This window comes from Protomyctophum bolini, assembly GCF_963924005.1.
Source record: "Protomyctophum bolini genome assembly, chromosome: 2".
In the NCBI taxonomy this organism is placed as follows: domain Eukaryota; kingdom Metazoa; phylum Chordata; class Actinopteri; order Myctophiformes; family Myctophidae; genus Protomyctophum; species Protomyctophum bolini.
Genome location: NC_137863.1, coordinates 18,018,640 through 18,040,367, shown reverse-complemented (window position 1 = coordinate 18,040,367; position 21,728 = coordinate 18,018,640). Strand labels below are relative to the sequence as shown.

Genomic DNA, 21,728 nt, shown 5'->3' with positions numbered 1-21,728 from the left:
TCAGTGACACACAACAGACACCTGACCAGAAACCGGCCGACTCTAAAATCCCCAGCTATGTAAACAGAGCATTCCTGAGTACGAATGCAAGGTAATGGTAGCAACATACACGTGCATGTGTGTGTGTGTGTGTGTGCGTGCGTTAGCGCGCGCGCGCGTGCGTGTGTGTGTGTGGTATGTGACACCATAAGTGCATGCCAGTCCCTGTATGCATTAAGCCTATGTATTTAACCCCAGGGCGTGCATCTCTGACCCAGAGACGAGGGTGCGAGCGTGTGTGCATCTGCGTAAGCCCTTGTGATAGGCGCGGCGCTGCCATTACGAGTGACAAATGGAACCCACCCCACGACGGTCGGTATCCCACGCTCACTTTGACCCGCAACACGGAGCTAAAAACACATTGCCCACAGGAACGGGTCGAGAATAGCATCGACGGCATGCAATTAATGTGGTAAGCCTCAGCTTCACACAAGCTCAGCCATGGAGAGGCTAGTCAGTCACTCGCAGTGCTGTTGTTGAGCATTTATAGGATTCTTTTCTGCTAGTATGGGCGTGATGCCAACAAGCCTGGGACGTAACCCTGGGTCATAGCTTCTATATATGGGCAAAGAAAGACACGGTGGTGTGAATTTAAGCTCATTTCCGCAACTTAATAAATTAAATAAAAACTGAATTGTGAGTTTCTCCTCGTCTCAAATTATTGCTGCACGATTCTTGCTCAAATGTGAAGCTTGATTTCCCTCCACAAGAATTGAGATCACCATTCTCACACGTTTGTTTTATTCCCATGAAAATAGTAGTTGTTGAACATTACTACAGTACATTCAAAATGTGACACCTGGAGCCAACTACTGTGGCTTTAAACAGACATCAAAGTGCTTGACTTAAACCTCTCTTAAAGTCTCTCTCTTGTAGCAAAAACAGAAGAGCAATAACTAAAATGAAATGGATAGCCAACTAGTGCTGCACGATACTTGCTCAAATTTATAAAGGAGATCACATAGGTGTCTGAATCTAGATCTTTTTTCGATTAATTGTGCAACTTAATATTTATTACTAAAATGAGTATATGAGAACGGTGGGTGTGTACATCATATGGCAGAAAAATAAGAATACATGTATGAGGGCGGAGTATGTATGTAAGAAGCAAGGGAAATAAAGAGTCACCGTAAAATCCAAAAGAAGAAACGAAAGCAAGACAATGAGATGTCTGTTGGTTCACACAGCATTGGGACAGAACAGAAGACACTCCCATCGTGTACATATGACCAGGGAGATGTCTGTCCGTTCACACAGCGTTGGGACAGAACAGAAGACACTCCCATGGTGTACATATGACCAGGGAGAAGGAGAGGCCAACGCTAAGCTTGACAGAGCAAACCTGACCTCTGTGAAAGGGCTAGAAAACCAAACAGACTGGAAATTGCATGTCTGACCAAGTGGCAGCTGGACTGGTGCAGTAGCTAAAGGCTAAGAAACAGAGCGTGACAGATACATACATACATATATAAGTGTCCAGTCAGTGCAAGCAATATTATAGCATTCATTTTTCTTTATGTGTGTTTGTGACCATTAAAAGGAACATAACCGCCACAGACGGTCTGGCATCTGTACGGCAATACTGTATCTTTTTCTCTTCCTCTTGCACAACCTTTGTTGTGTACGTCAAGTCACAGATTATTTCACTGGGAAATGTGCCCAGATTGTCAGTTTTAAGCTAAACGGGTTGTAGAACTTGTAGATCTGCTATTTTTGAATAGCCAACACATACATAACATCACGGTTAAAATGATAGTGATTACCGGTAACTGCTTTTGCTGGGGAGTCCCTGAAACCCTCCCCGAGGACCCCTGGGGGGTCCCTCCCTGGACCACACTTTGAGAACCAATGTCTTACTTTACTTAATGCATCGTCACATTTCAATGCGATGTCGCCTTCGGAAGTAATGGGGAAATCAACGATAACAGTTAGCAGGCTATAATCCATTCTGTAATGTCACTGCATCGATGCCCAATCATCCACGTCCGCATTACGATGCATCTTGGAACCGATACATTTCCACACCTCTCTAGCATGCCGACACTAATGCCTCATCCATTTATGGCTCTGCCAATTTAGTCGACACAATTTAGTGGACTTTAAATGTTTAGTAAATGTAGTGCATAATTAATGAATAATGTAAGTGTGGGCAATTGACATGGTCAACTTGCTTTAAAGCTGCACTATTACTTTCCTCTTCTACCCAAGATTTAAACATGGTTTCCTATTTCTCAACCAATTTCAACCTGGGTTCCCCATGTTGTTGATCTACACTCTCTAAAAACTTTGAGTTTGTAGATTTGTGCTCGCACAAAGCATAAAATAGGTCTCAAGTGGTTAACCTCATTGTAAAATGTCCTTTGTGGCAAACACCCCACCCAAGTTCTCCTCCCAGTGGGTTAAACCAAACAGAGGGACTTCACTACAAATTATTTTCATCTCATGCCTGGTCAAGATATGGAGTGTTAGTCATTAAGAAGGTGTTGATGAAGCAATGAGTTTGCCTCTCAGAATCTCAGCCCAGTAGCTGACCCCGAGGACTGGAGATAGAGAGATAGACAAGGCCAGAGCAAGACTGGGCATGCTCATGAGTTAAAAACAAACAAAGTACAAGTACAAGCTGATATATCTGCTATTTTTGAATAGACAATCTGCTTTTGTAATAGCAGATATAATAGCCAAAAGCATAAAATATGGATAAAGACTGACCCCACTTTGAGAACCACTGGTTTACACTAGCCGAGTAAGGGCAACAAAGGCCAACACTACCAAGCATGGCCAGCTGAACTGAAGTCACAGATGAAGTCATACACTGGTAAATGAAAGGGATATGGTTCAGGGAACTGGTTAACAGCAGCTGAACTTAAGTCACAGATGAAGTCATACACTGGTAAATGAAAGGGAAATGGTTCAGGGAACTGGTTAACAGCAGCAAGAAAGAGCCTTATATTATATATCTCTTTTCTGGAACAGACTTGTGGATAAACAGTGAAACAAAAACATACGATTTGATGACTGACACTTCACTGCGTCATTAGAGCAGTGGGAAAAAAAGTTGAAACGAGATGAAAAATGTTTGGCATCACGCCCGGCCATCGCACAGCGACGAAGTATCATAATAAATCATAATAAATATTAAATTAAAATAATATAATCCCATGACTGAAAACCTTTTGTCAGGCGAAAGAAGTCCTAATTTGTGATTTCAGCGTTGATTCACCCGGCGACACAAGTGCTCCATTCCCTAAACAATTGGCACAATATTGTAAAATTATGACGTTTGGGTATCCATCTATAATATATGTTATTGCTATTCTACATTACAGCCAACCAGCTGAAGAAATCACAGATGCAGGCTTTAATCTTTGGCTTTATGACATTTCTGAGACCTGTCTTTTATTGAGACATGTTTTATGGAAGATGCTTCTGAACTGAACATGTATTCTATTGCCTACTAGTGTTGACTTCACTTCACTTAAAATACTCTTTGATCTTAAAATATCCAATAGTTGAAAAAAGACGATCTACAAGCTCACAACACGTCGCAGACTTGCAGCATGACGTGCTGTGAGCTTGCAGATCGGCTATTCTCCGTGCACGACGTGCTTCCATAAAAGACAGGCTGGGCTTCTATGGAATACAAATGATTGAAATCAGTTGTGGCAACTGAGAACTTTAATCCATGCATGATCGTAAACATCCCAAAGTACCACCGGAAGTGGGTGAAATTGCAATTTGTCCCCCACTCACTGACTCACTCTGATCATTTCTTTGCCTCTACCTCCCGAACACAAAACCGCACAGATATGACATGATGACAGTGGACCTGGGTGCTGCTGTTCTAGCAGTGTTTAGCACTTCAATTGGCCATACTTGCCTGACCATTGCTCTTATCAGCACAACATGGGACTAGGGATGTCCTGATCACGTTTTAGAGGTTTTTCCCGATCCGATATTTATATTTTTGAGGGGAGCTAGCCCCTCGTATGTCCAGGGTTTGCATAAACACAAACATTGAAGACAAAAGTGTGGACGCAAACTGTGATTGGCCTAAATGAGATGATGTATGGTCATAAGAGTGCCCCTCACTTCACACGGGTGTGAACACATTATGCAATACCACAAAAGTACAATATCCAAAATCACAATATCCTGTCGAATATTATGATATGGATATAATATTGAACCTAGGAATGTCCCAATCACGTCTTTTTTGCTCCAGATACGATTCCGATCATTTGAAAATGATCTGCCACGATCTTTAGGGTCACTTCTTTGAGCAGAACGGAACAGTGGCATGCCGTGAAGTTGTCCCGATTCGATAACATGATCGGATCGGGACAACCCAACATAGGATTATGATGGAAGGCCCGCATAGTGGAATGAAAATCTAGTGACAAAAAGGGGACATCTCTAGACTGGCTTGCATGGCTGCATGCACACTGTGAGTTAACCTGTGTCTCTTGGTCCTCAGCTGCTAGCCACAGTTATTCCTGAGCATCCATCAGCTGGAAGAGGCCACCTGTGACGCTGATGACACAGTCGTGTGGATATGACCCCCCCACCCCCGGTATCGTAACATATTACTGTAGCCAATGGTTCACCGACAGTTTCCCTGCTATAACCACAGGATACACATGCTTTCTCAATCACCGCCAGTCCGCCACTACTGGTCTCAATCACCACCACATTTCCAGATGGAAGATTTGGAGGCAACTCCTGAATTGTACACGTGCCATGTGTGAGTGTGCGCGCACGTGCGCACATGCACTCACACACACACACACACAAATCTGCGTGCATGCACGTACGATGTACATGCACATTAAAACTGTGGTCATAAAATAATATCAGGATTCATTTACATCTGTCCAAAAACAAACACACATTGATTTCACCGGCATTTCTTTTCCACGTTAATATGAAGTGGCAGCTCGACGACTCCTCACCGAAACCGAAGGAAGACTTTGCCAGCGTTTTTTGGCGCAGGGGATGATGATCAACATGGGCTGGGGGGGGGGGTTGCGATAAAGCCTGATTAGGTCAATTAGCAAAATGCTTCCTGGAAGAGCAACCGCAACAATGTTTTTTTTCTCTCTCTCTCTCTCTCTCTCTCTCTCTCTCTCTCCTCGTCAGACGGATGCGTGGCGGTGCTAGCTTCCTGCGCATAAACAACAACACATGTGACCATCTGGCCTGTCTTCCCCAATTCAAATCTGGTTCCAAGGTCTCCACCAATTACAGTGACTTAACTACTTCAGCCCGTAAGCATATATTAGCAGATCTGCAAATCACAATATAAATCAAAATAAAAAAACCTACAGATTAATTCAGTATGGCTAAATCAGTGACCACTCGTGAATTGTGATCACACCTGTGCAAGACATGGAAATGCATGCAACCAGTAAATACACAGCATGAGTATTTGCGCACTGTATGTTACCATACCAAATGAGCACATCTATCATAATATGAATTGAGGGCTCACAAAAGATATAAACTGCTACCACTGCGTGCACGTTGAGTCAATGAACACACAGGTTGAGTTCCCAATCCCATACAGCATGCTACTCACTAGAAATAACCACGTTTAAATTAACTTTTTGTTACATTTGGATATACACCTCCCGAAAATACAAACAAACACATCAACGCTAATGAGAGAGAGAGAGAGCGAACTTAAACTTTAATTACTGACTGCACTAGTACACATTGCAAATAACCGGAACAAAAGCAATACCTTTTCAGTGCGAGTTGCTAACTCACTGCCTCCTCTCCTCTCCTCATCGGAACGGACTGTCGATTCAGTTTGGTTAACTAAACATACTGCATGTCAAACTTAGCGATCACAGAAGCAAGCTATCTTTTAGGCTAAGGCTACTCACCCGAACACTTTACCCCACACTGTCCCACCCGGCCACATTTCTTTAAACCTGTAATACAACATAACTTCTACAATTGTCATGGTGGTTGTATTTGTCTCCCTGCTCTTCTATTGAGACGTTTAGATTGTGTCAAAGGTCATGTACAAGCTTGACCTAATTCATTTGGATATTGGATATTTTCACTATTAAATGAATGAATCCCCAAAATAGTTGTGCCAGGGTTCATGTGGTTAACATCCAAATAAAGCCGTCCCATTGGTCCGGTCACACCCTGTCCATAACAAACCATACAACAAGTGATCTGTCTTTTCATTAGCAGTGTAGATTGGAAAGCCCCCCCCCCCCCCCAATCCCCTGACAGGGATCACAATTCACACATTCATACAACAAAGAGTGTGGAAAGAATAGATGAAGAATGAATGGAGGGTGGGAGGATAAAGAGATGCACTTGAATAGAAGGAAGAAGAAAAAAATTGACCGCATGTGTGTCTCATTTCCACCGGTTTGGTGCTCGGGGGGGTCATCTTGGTTCACTCGGCGTCCTGCGTTATGCTCTATGAATGTTTTGTACAACAAAACAAACTTTTTAAATCACTCAAACAGGTGCGCCGATACAGAGGCGCACCTTGAGGCCCGGGCGAGCAAGCTACTAGGTATATAGGGCGAACAGCCGTTGGTCGGGCGAGGCCAGCGTGCACACCGTTTAAGTAAGCAAGCTGCGGTGCAGATAGCATAGGTTATTATCAAGCAAACCAAAACGAGCGCTCCCTCTTTGCGTCTGGGCAGTCGGGGGCGGGTATTTGTGCATTCCGGTCAGTGGAAATTACCTTACGTAAGGCAGTAGGCAGATGAACCATATTCACATCAAATGGGCAGCCATATTGTTCTTGACAATGAATTCATATGTGAATATGGGGTTTTGCACAGTTTGGCACTGTTGGCTTTTTCAGACAACGCAAGGGACCCCGAATGTGCTTGTGCATGCACATGTACACTTGGGTCTTATCCTCTTAATCAATACTGGTCTGTCTTATAAGAAATGCCAAAGATATCCCCTCACTGGAAGTGACTTGTGCAGGCATCAGTGTGTAAGCTTGTGGGGAACACAACAGCACAGTAATGAGATTTGTGCAGTCAGACACACCATAATTAAAGGTACCATGTTTAGGAAAAGGAAATGCAATTACACATGGGTACCTAAGAGACATACACATGCCTATTGATTTTTCTTTAGTCTGTACTCTGTGGTGGGCAGCAACACATGTCAAGGACTTGATTCGAGAAATATAAAGTGGAGGGGGACATTTTAAAAGGCAGGCTGCGTTGTATTTTCATGGCAACACCGCCACATTCTCCTCAAATTCAACAACTGTCAAGCTGGCGTCCCTATTTTGGGCATGAAATTATTATAAGCTTTCACCTATAATAGTCAAATGAAATGTAGAGAGAATCGAGAGAATAGCAGATCTAGACAGCTCTTAGCTCAAGCTTGTAATAATAATAATGGATTGCATTTTTATAGCGCTTTTCTATGCACTACGTGCCTACTCAAAGCGCTTTACAATGGTCCATTCATTCATACATTGGGAGGTGAAGCTGCAACAGTCAACACCAGCGTCCTCACTTCCCACATTCACACTCCAATGGTGGCAACCACTGGAGGCAAGGTGGGGTTCAGTGTCTTACTGTCTTGCCCAAGGACACTTCGACATGTGAACAGGAGGAGCCAGGATTCGAACCGCCGACCCAGGGATCATTGGACGACCTGCTCTACCTCCTGAGGCACAGCCGCCGTTGTAGAACGGTTTAGATATTTTGTTGGACAGTGGATTCAATGGCCACGTAAGGCTGTATGTTGTACTGTAGAAATACATTATCTCATATCCGAGACCATATTCTATTGCTAGATTTGACCACTTCAAATAGTCTTTAAATAACTATAACTGAAAATAGCAGATCTACAAGCTCACAACACATCGCAAGCAGCTATTTTCAGTGTGCAACATGCTTCCATAGAACACATGCTGCCACATGGCGGCAATGCGAGCATGCTGTGGCTGCCTGCCATACACACATACAGAATCGGCCATGAGTGCATGCCTCGTTGTTAAAACGTTATTTTGTTAACAGACAGTTGGAACATCCTTTCTTTTTCCCTGAAAGAAAAGAAAAAAAAAAAAAATCTTGATGCCAAAACAAGTTATTGAGCACACTGAGCACAGCAACACGCATATTTTAAGCAAATAAATATGTGCAGTAAAGATCATAGAATGGTAGATAATACTTAAACACTTTACGGTTACAAGCTGATGACACCAACACTGATAATCGCCATACCTCACAGCGGTGGGATTATGCTAACAAGACAGCCGGATTGACAGTGTGGGAGTAAAAAGCAGAGAGGCCTTCTGAGTAGCTTTGTCAAGCCATCCTCCACTGTATATAGACAGACTAATAGATACTCAGTCTAGGGGTACTGAAGCCCAATAAGACAGAGACAGCTAGATATTAAGCTCCGAAGATAAATTTAGATTCTGTTCTTCTGACACCCAAAGCACTTGCCCATTTCATCATGTGTGACAGAAGAAAGCGCCGGGCATCCTGCTACCCTAATAGACAGGGGTACATGAGCACATGGCCGTTTATCCAACAGCTTTCTCCGACCGAACCACACTTTCACCACACATCTCTATATGCAACATAAAACCTGCACACTCCCAGAAAACATATAGACTACATTGCATTCGCCACAAATGTCTTATTTACTGTTTAAATATTACTTTTGTCAAACACGCTATTATTGCTCAACCTCACCAGCCTACGTCAAAATCGTCATGTTGGCGTCTACTACGCCAACTACGTTCACTTAATGGGGCCAGTCTTTCACAGTGACACACATGTTACATGAACCACGCGCCCGGGATGGTTTCTACCCCTCAATGTCGTATTTGCTGCGCCCTTCTAATGCTGCGCCACGCCTACTCTACACTCACTGCTTGCAGCAGCAGCACTCGCCACTCGCTGGGAGCTGGGTCTGCAGGCGCCCGTGTGTGTGCGTGCGTGCATGTGTGTGTGTGTGTGTGTGTGTGTGTGTGTGTGTGTGTGTGTGTGAATGAATAAGGCGCTTATATCGCTTTTGCTCAGTGGATGGGACATTTACATTAAAAGCTATCGGATGGACGCGTGGATAACGGCATGGTTCTGTGCACTGGCACTCGGAGGGAAAGGTTCCATATAGCTTCCATGCTAGCTGCTTCAGACACAGGGGAGGGGAGTGAGATTGCCCGCCTCACGGGACTCCATTGCGAAATAGCGCTTATGCAACAATTACCCTAAAAAAACACCTCAACTCAATGTCATTGTGAATAACAATTTCGAGCGAAAAAATAATTTTTGGAAGGACACTTTCACCCAGTATGAAGCGAAATGTGGAAGCCGTGTGTGTCACACCAAAACGGGTGACCTATAGATTCCTGTAACGCCGTGCATTCTGTGCTTGCGTGCGCATTTCCCAAATCTCAGTGATTTATCCACACATCGCTCTGTCTGTGTGTGTGTAAGTAGTAAAGTAAATTTTATTTATAAAGCACTTTTCAAAACAACAGTTACAAAGTGCTGTACAACAAGGTAAAAAAAAACAATCAATTAAAAGCGACAAATCATGTGTGTGTGTGTGTGTGTGTGTGTGTATCACTACATTAGTTGCCTGTTCAAAACTAAACTACACTTTATGAAATCATTGTTGCAGCCTACACACATATATTCAGGCCCATTCAGAACACATTTCCCAAATCTCTGATTTATCCACACATCGCTCTGTGTGTGTGTGTGTGTGTGTGTGTGTGTGGGCGTGTGTGTGTGTCGCGTCGCCCTCCAGCTGCAATAGAGCGCCGCAGTCCCCGCCCCCTTTCAGAAAGCGAGTGGCCCAGGAAGTGAAAGCCCCATGCATTCTGCCATCGGCACTTTTAATATAATTTATTTAAAGACGGTTACGCCGCGGACAAAGCCAATTCGGATCGTGACGAATCATAATAATAATAATAATAATAATATCTCAAACTTATATAGCGCTTTTCTGAGTACCCAAAGACGCTTTACATGGGGGGGCTTTACAGAGGTAACAACAAATTAAAAACAACTTTAATAGAAAGAAAAGGAAAAATAACACTAAAAGCTAAAGAACATTAAAAGACAGTGAAAAGGGTTAGCTAGGGAAGGCAATTTTGAAGAGGTGGGTTTTGAGGGTGGATTTGAAGGTTTGAAGGGTGGGGGCATCTCTGAGTGCCTTAGGGAGGGCATTCCACAGGGTTGGGGCAGCAAAGGCGAAAGCTCTGTCCCCCCACGTACGGAGTTTGGTTTTGGGGACATCGAGGAGGTTTGCATCACCAGACCTGAGGGAGCGAGAGGGGGCATGGCGTTTGAGGAGGTCACAGAGGTAAGGGGGAGCCAGGTTATTTAGAGCTTTGTAGGTGGTCAGGAGTGTTTTGAAGTGGATTCTTTGTTTAACCGGTAGCCAGTGAAGGTCACGGAGGACAGGTGTAATATGGTCTCTGGAACGGGTACTGGTGAGCAGGCGGGCAGCTGAATTCTGGACATATTGCAGTTTATTGAGGACTTTGGAGGTGGTGCCGTAGAGGACACTGTTGCAATAATCAAGGCGGGATGAGATGAAAGCATGGATGAGTGTTTCGGCTGCGGAAAATGACAGAGAGGGTCGGAGACGGGCAATGTTCTTGAGGTGAAAGAAGGCGGTTTTGGTGACTTGGTTAACATGGGGGAGGAATGAAAGGGTGGGGTCAAAAATGATACCAAGGTTGCGGATGCGGGTGGAGGGTGTAACAGTGGATCCATCAATGTTGAGTGAAAAACCTTGGGTGGAATCATGACAATGAACACAATATTTTGGGCCGATCAAATAATTTATAAGACGAAAAATAAAACAATAGTGTTGTCTCCTGACTTTCTTTTCTTCTTTCTAATGATTTGATCGTCCCAAAATATTGTGTTCATTGTCATGATTCGTCACGATCCGAATTGGCTTTGTCCGCGGCGTAACCGTCTTTAAATAAATTATATTAAAAGTGCCGATGGCAGAATGCATGGGGCTTTCACTTCCTGGGCCACTCGCTTTTCTGAAAGGGGGCGGGGACTGCGGCGCTCTATTGCAGGGCACACTACTGAGTTTAAAAACACAGCTGAAACATGAAGTGGACTCTGTCAACTCCGGCAATTTCCTTCTTCCCATATTGCGCTGCAACGACACTGGGATGAGCCCGCCGAAGGCGGGCGAAATTCTAGTATATTTAAGTGGTGACCATTGAGCCTCGTACAACCTGCTGACAGATGTTGTTCGTAGCGGCTCTCCAGGGCTCATTTGTGTTATAATAGTTACGCCAGTACAGTAGCCTTGAACACGGCCGGGAGCACATTGTGTTCTCCGTATCCACTTCCCTGGTAACTCCATTCACAGGCTAGTAGCAATTATTGCCAAAGAGATTTATTATAAATGTATATGTGCTATGATATTGGCCATTCAAACAAAGCCACTCGGAAAATCTTAGTTCACAACCTTGGAAGAATGTGTGGACTTGGAGAGCAGGTTGGACCTCTTTGCACAGTCTGTTCCAATCATCACCCATATAAACAGATATTTTCAACAACAAAAAAATAAGAGACATCATGCCCCTCCTGTATACAGTGAATACACACACCTAATGTATTGGATGACTGAACTCACTTTTAAGCTCACTGCGCTGTTGAACTGAGTCAAACTAAATTGAATGCCTCAACTCCTATACATTCCAAGTGCTTATGAGGGTGAGGGGTTCATTATTTTGGGGAGTCACGGCCTGAAAAGGTTGATTAACCACTGAGAACGTACAGGAGCTCTGCATGGTGCAGGATGAGGAGGTGGATGTGCCCATTGTCCTCTTCAGTACAACTCTCTCCGCTGTAAAATCAGTGAGTCCTTCCCCTGACATTGTGTGTAACTGCAAGCGGCAAGTGTGACCAACACCTATTGAGGCCTCGATACAACAGGCTACACTTGAGCTAATCGGGAAGACAAACGGAATTCTGCAATCAAGAACAGGAAGAGTGTGTCGTGTCCTGTCGTGTGGGAGACGACAACCAGTGATGCCATGTATTGTCCACTTATTCTAAGCAACTTGGGGCTTGTTTTTCTGTGAAGTCGCTTGTAAATATTGTTAGTTGCCGGTTGCGGTTTTTGGGCTTGTTTCTAAAGTGCCAAGTGGAGTTGCTCATTTGGGATTGTTTCCTCTGTTTAGACAACTGTTTTTCAAACACAAATTAATATGTATTTAACATATTAGGGTTAGGGTTATTTTGTGAACCCTGTACCAGATGTTTGAAAAAGAATATAAAGAAATGTCCCTTTTTTCCAGATTTATTTTTGAAAATGTATTGGGCTTGCCATTTTAAAATATATCCGATGCTCATGTGGCCTACGCTATAGTCGCTGCTTTTGGGTTTGTTTTCGTAGACCCAGTTGCTTACTTCTCTCACAAGATCTGGCGACACCGACAACAACATTTCATGGCCCATTTCGTCTGTATCGGTGTCCCAGCCTCTAGTGTATTTCAATGCGGTGCATAACGCTGGGCAGAGAGATGCACATGCTGTACGTAGAATGTAGGCCTCTACAAAAAACGGCAAAATGAAATATCAGATGTGCCTTCCGTTTAGAAACCACAACAAAGTGAAACTCCTTTCCAGAGTGGAAATCTTTGAAAATGTTCCGCCTCATGTCTAAGCCCTTCATTGTGGTCAATAGGCCAATCAGCATCAGCTGCAGGGGCCAATAGGTTGTACTCAGACACACACACACACACACACACACACTCAAAAAGTAAGAACGCAACGGCACGTTTTAATTTTCTCTTCTGACCGTTACCGTGTACATGTGGCCTCATTACAGATGCGTTGTTTACACTATACAGATGTGCATTCTATTTCTCTCTCTTTCACACACACACATATACAGTACCTACACTCTCTCACACACACACACACACACACACACACACACACAGACACACACCCCATCCCTCAAATTAAAGCCAGACCTTGCTGCCTATAAAGCCAGGCTAGGAGAGGAGAGGAAGGAAGTGGAGCAGCTCCACTGCTGTCAAAGAATACAAAAGGTAGAAGACGGCATGTGTTCCTGCTAAGACAAGAGGAACACTAATAAACACTTCCACATGCAATGCTAGTCAGAAACACACAAACGCAGGTGTATATTACTATACTTGTGAGGACATAAACATTTTAAGACAACGGTTTTAGGAATTACCCTTTTTTATTTGGAGGCATTTCTAACCGCAAGCCTAAATTTGTCGGTGCCAGCCGCACGACTACATATAAAATAGTGGGGGAAAATCCCAACCCCCAAAACTTGTCAAATGTCAAATCCTGTATAACCCCAATCTAAAACTTGTAAAATTGTACATTTTTCAAATTCTACTATACTTGTGGGGACATTTGGTCATCACAAGTATAGCAATTAGCAACCCCCCCCCCCCACACACACACACACACACACACACACACACCTGTACATTACAACAGGAGAGGCCTAGCAAGCTACTCATATGGAGAAGGGGGGGGGGGGGGGGTTTCTGCTTCCAGAAATTCATGGCACCACAGCCCTGCAATATAACACAACTAGCTACTGTATAGGTGGACCACAAATAAACAAAAAATAAACGGACAAGAGCAATGCAGGTGACTGGGACCACTAAAAGACCGCCGGCTTTTAAAGATTGTGTGCCCAAGACGTCTGTGGACGTCCTGGGTATTACCCGCTATGTGGTGCCACAAGGCTATGTGGACGTCTTGACAAAAAAATAAAAAATGCCCACACATGCATACATTATAACAAAACAAAGTATAGAGTCTGTAAACTTTGGGGGACCATAATGCCCACAAGTTTGCAATAATCTCTCCTCTTCTAGTAATCACTCACAAAATGCAGACTAAAGGCTCATTCATATTTTGGGGCAGCGGTGGCCTAAGGCTTAGAGGAGCGCCCTTGTTGCCGGTTCGATTCCCTGGCCAGGCAGGAAAACTCTGGTGAACTCAGCTGAAGTGCCCTTGAGCAAGGCACTGAACCCCCAACTGCTCCCCCTGGAGCTGCTTAGTGGCCAACAGTATAAGACTGTGGTTGTACTGGTCAGCTCCCAGGTTTTAATGTGTGTGTGTGTGTGTGTGTGTGTGTGTGTGTGTGTGTGTGTGTGTGTGTGTGTGTGTGTGTGTGTGTGTGTGTGTGTGTGTGTGTGTGTCTGTCTGTGTTTCTATGTGCAGGGCGTTGCTGAAAATGAGCACCTGTGCTCAGCTACTTCCCTGGGGAAAAAAAAGAAAGGGAAAAAAATAGTCTGGGTTTTCGGTGGTGAGGTGACCACTGAACTACAACATGACGTCACCACTCACTAGCCCTTCTTTCTGTTTTTACTCACCACCGCTCAACGCTTTTTCAGCTCCGGTGGTCACCTCACCACCAGAGCGGTGGTCACCTCACCACCGAAAATCCAGACTATGAATGAGCCTTAAATTAACAGTTCATCATCTCGTTGTATTTTTGGCCTGGCTGTAATAGCTTTGTTTACATTGATTATGTTATGTAAAAAAACAGACCCATATTTTGATTTATGATGGGTGAATGTTCCAAAAAGATTGTTTTCCCATCAACAAAGTGAACTGTTTAAGAGCGTAGAGTACGTATATGTGCATAATAAAACCACAATTTACATGTTCAAATGTATGCATTTATTTGGGCCTCTTTAACTGCAAGGTGGGGAGTAAGAATAACATTCTTCTAGTAATAGAAGAACGTATTCCTCTCTAGTATGTATTGTAGGCCTATGTGTGGAGAACTTCTCTGTTGGAACTGTTCCTTACATAATCCACTTAATGATTTCCCGCAGCTTTGGTTAGGATCAATACAGACTAATGTGGCCATGCAGAGTCTCTGAACTGGTAGAGTGTGAGAGAGAGAGCAAGAGAGAATGTGAGTCTGAGTCCGAGTGTGCGCGTGCGCACGCGCGCGTGTGTGTGTGTGTGTGTGTGTGTGTGTGTGTGTGTGTGTGTGTGTGTGTGTGTGTGCGCTTGCGCATGCCATTTCCAGCTTCCAATGATACTCTGAGCATTGAGCAAACACTACAATCAGTTCAGCAGTATCGGTTCAGAACTCTTTATCAGATCAGCCACACAGCAGCTATGTCAGTGCTTCTGTGTGTACGCGTGCGTGCTGCCGCGCTCACGTGACTGAGGAGAGTGATGAAACCTTTCCGACATGGAACTCGACTTCAACATGTCCTCTCTTAAGTCATTGCAGTCGTCAACGCCAATAGTGAGCATCGTGAATATGATCAGTGAGGCCAACGTACCGTGACAATAAATCCTCTCGCTATCACTGCTTTATTAAGACTGTGGTAAGTGGAAGAGGCTGTCGGTAAAATTAGGTCACTTGGAGTCTACAGATGGCCCCTGTTGCTAAACATATTTCTCCAATTAAGGCTGATTAGGGAGGGGAAATTCCCAGACAGCATGAATTATTAAGAATTGGAAATGGAATTTGATCACATGACACTGTAAAGATCATCCACCCCCCCAGGATGGGATCTGGAAATGGGTCCTGGTGGAACACCGGGAGCTCTGAGAGAGAGAGACGATTGGCCAAGAGAAGCTAGTTTCCTCTTTATTGTCTGGAATGTTCATGAACAACAGTAGAGGGAAGGAGATGAAAGGAGACTGAACTAGGCTGCACATTGTTTGAACCGACTTGGACGACATGTTTTACAAAGCCGTTAGGCCTACCGTACAGTATGTATGCCTGTTATACCACCAGTAGCTTAGCTTGCTTTGCACTGATTTAAGACAACGAAAACTAAAGATATGTATTCATATACTGTATAGCAGAGTCTGCTCCACAAGGTTAACTCGCGCAAATAAAAATGAATCAAATCCCTGCATTAGGACCGAATTACAAACCTTTTATCGTTCAAAAACGGCAAAAGTAGCAGATCTACAAGCTACTTTTGATGCTTTCGTGTGACGCTGTAGTATGATAGAGTAGGGCATTAATTTACGGGAAAAAAAACACGAAATGGTTCAAATATGGAGTTAAGAGGTTTCTGCACGACAGCAACGTCATAATACCACGCAGCTGTTGTTGTTTACGCAAGGTTATAAATACGCCATCTGTCCTTCAGGAGTAGTTGTTCTTTTTCTGTCTCCCACCGCTGGCTACTTGGCAGAGCCCCAGCTCCGGGCATCCCCGGCCGGCAGTGTGCTCTGCTACACCGGGAGGCTGTCAGGATGGCTCAGTGTCAAGCTGCCTGGCCAATGCTGCTGAGTCAAGCTGACCAATGTGACCCAGGCCCACACACTCGCCTGATGTTCATGCCGCTGCTATTTATTGCAGCAGTGGTTCTCAAACTTGTTTTCACGTTACGGACCCCCAAACCGATGTGCATTTCGCTGCGGAAAAGGTTTTGGGCCAGGGAGACTCACCCCTTACAAGATGACCCCCTGGAACTCCCCCCCAGACTCCACTTTGAGAACCATTGTATTACAGGATCAGTAGTATATGCAGATGAAATAAATGGATACAACCAAAAAGGCCTCCAGTGGCCTAGTATAGTATAATGTAGTGCCATGCATGGAGAGACGATACTGATATTATGACATCAAGCTACTGAACTCAATATGTAGTTGTACCATATTGTATCACTCTTCACACTTCCCTACCTGGGGCCCACAACCCACCTATCTCCAACACATTTAGCTAAGGATGGCCTCAGGGTAGAAGACAGGGTTAAGCAATTAAAAATGGCATCGGCTTTCAAGATAATCAAAAGTGCTCTGCCCACAATACCCTCATATAATCTGACTAACCACCCCAAAATATTGAGCGACACCCACAGCCAGAATACTAGAGGGAGCGACAACAGCGACCTGGCTGGTGCCACCCACCTATAGAACATTTAATTATCTTTCTACTGTGCACTGACACCAAAGTGTGGAATGCCATGACACCAGCCCTTCAAAACAGGCCTGAAAATAATAAGATGATGGCATTCACTGCCTACACCCCACCCCCTTTAATACTATGTAGAAAATAGTGTTTTGTGTTGATGATATTGCATTTTGGTGTTCTGTTATGCTATGCATGTTGATTCATTGAATATATGGGACCACAATGGAATGGAAACAACAAGTTCCCAGGACTTTTTTGTGCCGTTTGCATTTGTTCTGTCCAATAAAGTGTCCAATCAATAAAAACAAATAATCATTAAGGAAAACACACACACACACACAGCTTGTGCGCGCGCGCGTGTGTGTGTGTGTGTGTGTGTGTGTGTGTGTGTGTGTGTGTGTGTGTGTGTGTGTGTGTGTGTGTGTGTGTGTGTGTGTGTGTGTGTGTGTGTGTGTGTGTGAGAGAGAGAGAGAGAGACAGCAACATGTTTAACTACCGTTCACTAACCCGCATAATAAACAATAAACAATGTGCTAACCCGCATAATAAACAACAAACAATGTGTACAACTGCTCCATCCCTCGGAGGCAGGTAGCCTCCCAATAAAAGGTCGTCATGAATGAATGAATGAATGAATGAATGAGCGCCAGCCTTACCTTGCCGTACCGTTTTCAACCTGACGGGCCCCCTGCAGTTCCTGATGACCGTGTGCACGTCGTACAGCGGCAGCCCCGATATGGAGAGGTTCTCCACCTCCAGCAGCAGACCCCCCTCGACCAGTTTCCCGTGCTTGTAGAGCACCGTGTCCCCGTCGAGCGGCGTGCCCACGTAGGCGAACTGGCCGTGCTCGGCGCCCCCCAGCAGCGGCACGTTCAGCTCACCGGTGGCCGCATCCTTGCAGATCGCGCACTCGCTCACCCGGGAGGTCCAGTGGTTCTTCTTTTGCACTACTTGTTTGGACATTGTAGGTTAATTACAAAACAAAAAAATAACGTCCCCCCCCCTCCCACGCACGCACACACACACGTGCTCTCTCACTCACACACACTCACACAACAACACAGTAGTAGGTCTCCACACACACAGAAAGAGTGTGTGTTCTATTATTCCAGTTATCAACAGCGGCTAAACTTTCTTTTTTCTCTTCCACCGCAGCAGGAACATGAGCTCGCGCTGCTGCTGCTCGTGTGACAGCGCGAGCGCAGTTCTCTCTCCTCTCTTCCTTTTTACTTCCACAACAACACCAGGGCAGGCAGCGACGGAATGTTACATTATATTTAAGCCATTTCTTCTTTATTATCACTCCATGCTGCTGCCAAGCCAAAACCCCGGCGGCTAGTAAACAACACAATGAAAATGTTGTTCTTCTTTAAGTTCTCATATCCCGTCGCATTCTTTGGCGGTTTTTTAATCCTCTTATCGGTGTCTTGTCATCTTCAGTGCCACTCACTCGCGCGAGCGACGTTGTGTCCTCTCCTCTTCTTGCTCCACTTTATAAATCCTCTCCCCGTCTCCCGAGTGACTCTTGTCGTCTTTATCCAAATAAAACTCGCTTAGGAGTGTTTTTTCTTTCCCAAACTATTCCTCATAACTTATCCCGGGAGGCAAAAAGTTGGTGCGTGTTGTCCTCGGCGTCCAGTCCAGTCGCAGCAGCCACGCAGGTACAATCAACACACCGCTGTGTGTGTTTTGTGGACTCCCCGGCTCTCTCTCTCTCGCTCTCTCTCTCTCTCTCTCAGTCTCTCTCTCCGTTCGTTGGGATGTGCGCGCGCGTGTGTGTGTGTGTGTGTGTGTGTGTGTGTGTGTGTGCATGCGCGTGCGTGTGTTTGCTGATCGCAGGACCGCCCGCGCATGCGTACTTGATCTCTCTGGATGCAGCCAGGGGAATCCTGTGGACTACACCTTTTCACACTGGGTCCTAAAGAGTTATGTTCAGGCCAGTAGCCTATGGTTCTCTCAAACGTTTTAAAAAATATATATATATATATATATATATATATATATTTCCATTACTCTGAGAGTGTGCTTGCAATGTGCAAAATGGACAGTGTTTCCAAATGTTGCAAGACCTGCAGGTCTATGAAAACAACAGCCCAAAAAAGAAGCGACTAGGCTACAGCTATTTGAAAATCTACAAGCTCGATGCGACATGTTGCGAGCTTGTAGATCAGCCTTTTTATTTCATGTTATATTTAAAAAGAAAATATGAAATGGAAATATCTAGTATTTTTATTTTATTTACATAATAACACAAACCTTATATGGGGACGTCACGTGTCTCTGGCACAAATGTTTCAAGTGGGGGTCTGCAGACAAATACATCTTGCGGTCCTTGCCATGAAATGTTTAATAAGCAGACATGGCAACACTGAAAATGGAACCAAATGGACCCTTATTTGCACACTCTCAGATTTACAGATATGTAAGGGGGTCCATTTGGAACCCCCCTCAAAGAACCCTGAGGCTGAGGATGGGTCCCTATAGACCCCACTTTGAGAATCACTAATCATTAATGTTGAGTCAGTTCACTCCCAGAGTCCCAGTTCAATCAAGTGTTGATTTAAAAGCTGCAAATCCATAGCTTTGATGTCCTATATACCCTATAAAATTCCGGGTCTACTCCTGCATGGGAGACCAAATTTGCCACGTATTGTGCTTGCAGATATGCTACCTTTGGTGGTTTTGTGTGACACTGAGGTATGATCAGGTAGGGCGTTAATTTATGGGGGGAAAAACACGCAAAAAGTTAGAATTTGGGGATAAGAGGAAGAATTGTAAGAATCATGATCATCGTCATCATCATCATCAAGTGAGTAATAACAGTGCAAATGAAAACAGCCATTGAATCAAACAGATTGCTAACGGAGCATAAGCTTTGGGTACATTTGGAATTGCTCTGGTCATGATGGAGGAGGGATTGTAGGCACACGCACATGCACCCACACATCTGTTGTTAATGGTTTAATGTGGAATGTATGTAGGTGAGGTGACAACCTATAGTCAGGTAAGGTTACAGTGGGTCGTAGTCTGTGTGATCTGTCTGTCAAGACTCCAACACTTCAGGTTGGACTGGTCTCTCTCTCTCTCTCTCTCTCTCTCTCTCTCTCTCTCAATTCAGTTCAAATAATTTCAATTTAAATTCAATTCAAAGTATCTTTATTGGCATTTATTGGGATGTTTACATTGCCAAAGCAAAACTGGAATAAAGCAATCAAAAAAACAAAAACAATGTATGTATACCGGTAATTAAATATTAACTAATTAACTAATATAAATGGAAATAAATAAGTGTAAGAGTAACAGAGTCTGTTACATTGCAACATAGAAGGAAGACTTTCTTACAAAACTATAAAAAGAGTGTGCATATTCTGTCAGAAATAGTTATACATCCATATAAAGCTTAGCTCGGTATAAACTTTTAAAAGTTGACAGCAGTATTTCAAGTATCTCTCTCTCTCTCTCTCTCTCTCTCTCTCTCTCTCTCTCTCTCTCTCTCTCTCTCTCTCTCTCTCTCTCTTTGGGTGGGACATGGGACATCCCCTTTTATGTGGCCAATATGGCCAGACATTCTTGTATCATACCATACCATACCATACCATACCATACCATACCATACCATACCATACCATACCATATCATATCATATCATATCATATCATATCATATCATATCATATCATATCATACCATACCATACCATACCATACCATACCATACCATACCATACCATAACCATACCATACCATACCATATGATATCTGTGTGTGTGTGTGTGTGTGTGTGTGTGTGTGTGTGTGTGTGTGTGTGTGTGTGTGTGTGTGTGTGTGTGTGTGTGTGTGTGTGTGTGTGTGTGTGTGTGTGTGTGTGTGTGTGTGTGTGTGTGTGTGTGTGCGCGCGTGCATGTGTGCATGCGAGAGGGAGAGGCAGAGAGAGAGGAATGGGGATCAGATAAGCATGTGGATTCAAACAACACAGTTCATTGCATCACATGAATGCGTGCATCATATTCATATCTTGAGTGAAGGGTAAAAATAAAGCCTCCTTGAAATCAGTTCATATAGTATAGTGTTCATTCATTACTCTTCCTGATGACACAGCGAGAGACCAGCACTCGTTGGCACCACTGCACTGCCGCTGTCATCACACAAGCCATCAATATAATCATCCTCCTCCTACCTCAATATGAAACACATCACATGATTTGATGATAGGATAAATATCACAACCCGTGTGAACTGAGCAGTGCAAAAAGGTTTTTTTGCAGGATACACAAGCTCACAGTGAGCTTGTATATATTTGTGCAAATATTTGAATAATATCAAAAATGTAGATATAATAACACATGAAGTTTGAGAACCACTGAGCTAGGGGACGATAGATAGACAGATAGATGAAAATGCAAACACAAGAATGGAGAGTGATGTCTCAAGAGTGAATGAGTCACATGCACTGAAGAGTGCAGAGTTAAGTCGTTAATTTAACCCAGAGAGTGTCGAGTTTGCGGAAGTCTCTCCTCAATAGTAGTAACCCAGAGAGTGTAAAAAAAATGGACCCGGAAAGGAGCCCCCTTTTTACGCTCTCTAACATTTGAAGACAGAAAGTCTTCATTGAAGTCAGAAAGGCAGGGCAGACAGAGATGTGCATGACATTAGACAGCTGCTGTGCTGTGTGCAGCCCAGGGACAAGCCGGACACGCACTCATGCACGCACACACACACACACACACACACACACACACACACACACACACACACACACACACACACACACTCAGATGGGCTGGGCATCTCTCACCTAGGGAACAGCAGA

The 21,728-nt window shown here is 44.1% G+C and overlaps 1 protein-coding gene across 7 annotated transcripts in view; it reads right to left on the bottom strand.

Moving 5' to 3' along the window:
* The window catches only part of magi1b (membrane associated guanylate kinase, WW and PDZ domain containing 1b), a 241,975-nt gene extending 223,357 nt beyond the window's left edge, over window positions 1-18,618 (bottom strand). For all 7 annotated transcript variants that reach the window (XM_080782423.1, XM_080782424.1, XM_080782426.1 and 4 more), the window contains exon 1: window positions 17,577-18,618. In XM_080782423.1, coding sequence (XP_080638549.1) covers window positions 17,577-17,883 — 307 coding nt within the window. In that variant the 5' untranslated portion in view covers window positions 17,884-18,618. The remainder of the gene's footprint in view (window positions 1-17,576) is intronic.
* Window positions 18,619-21,728: the final 3,110 nt, after the last annotated feature.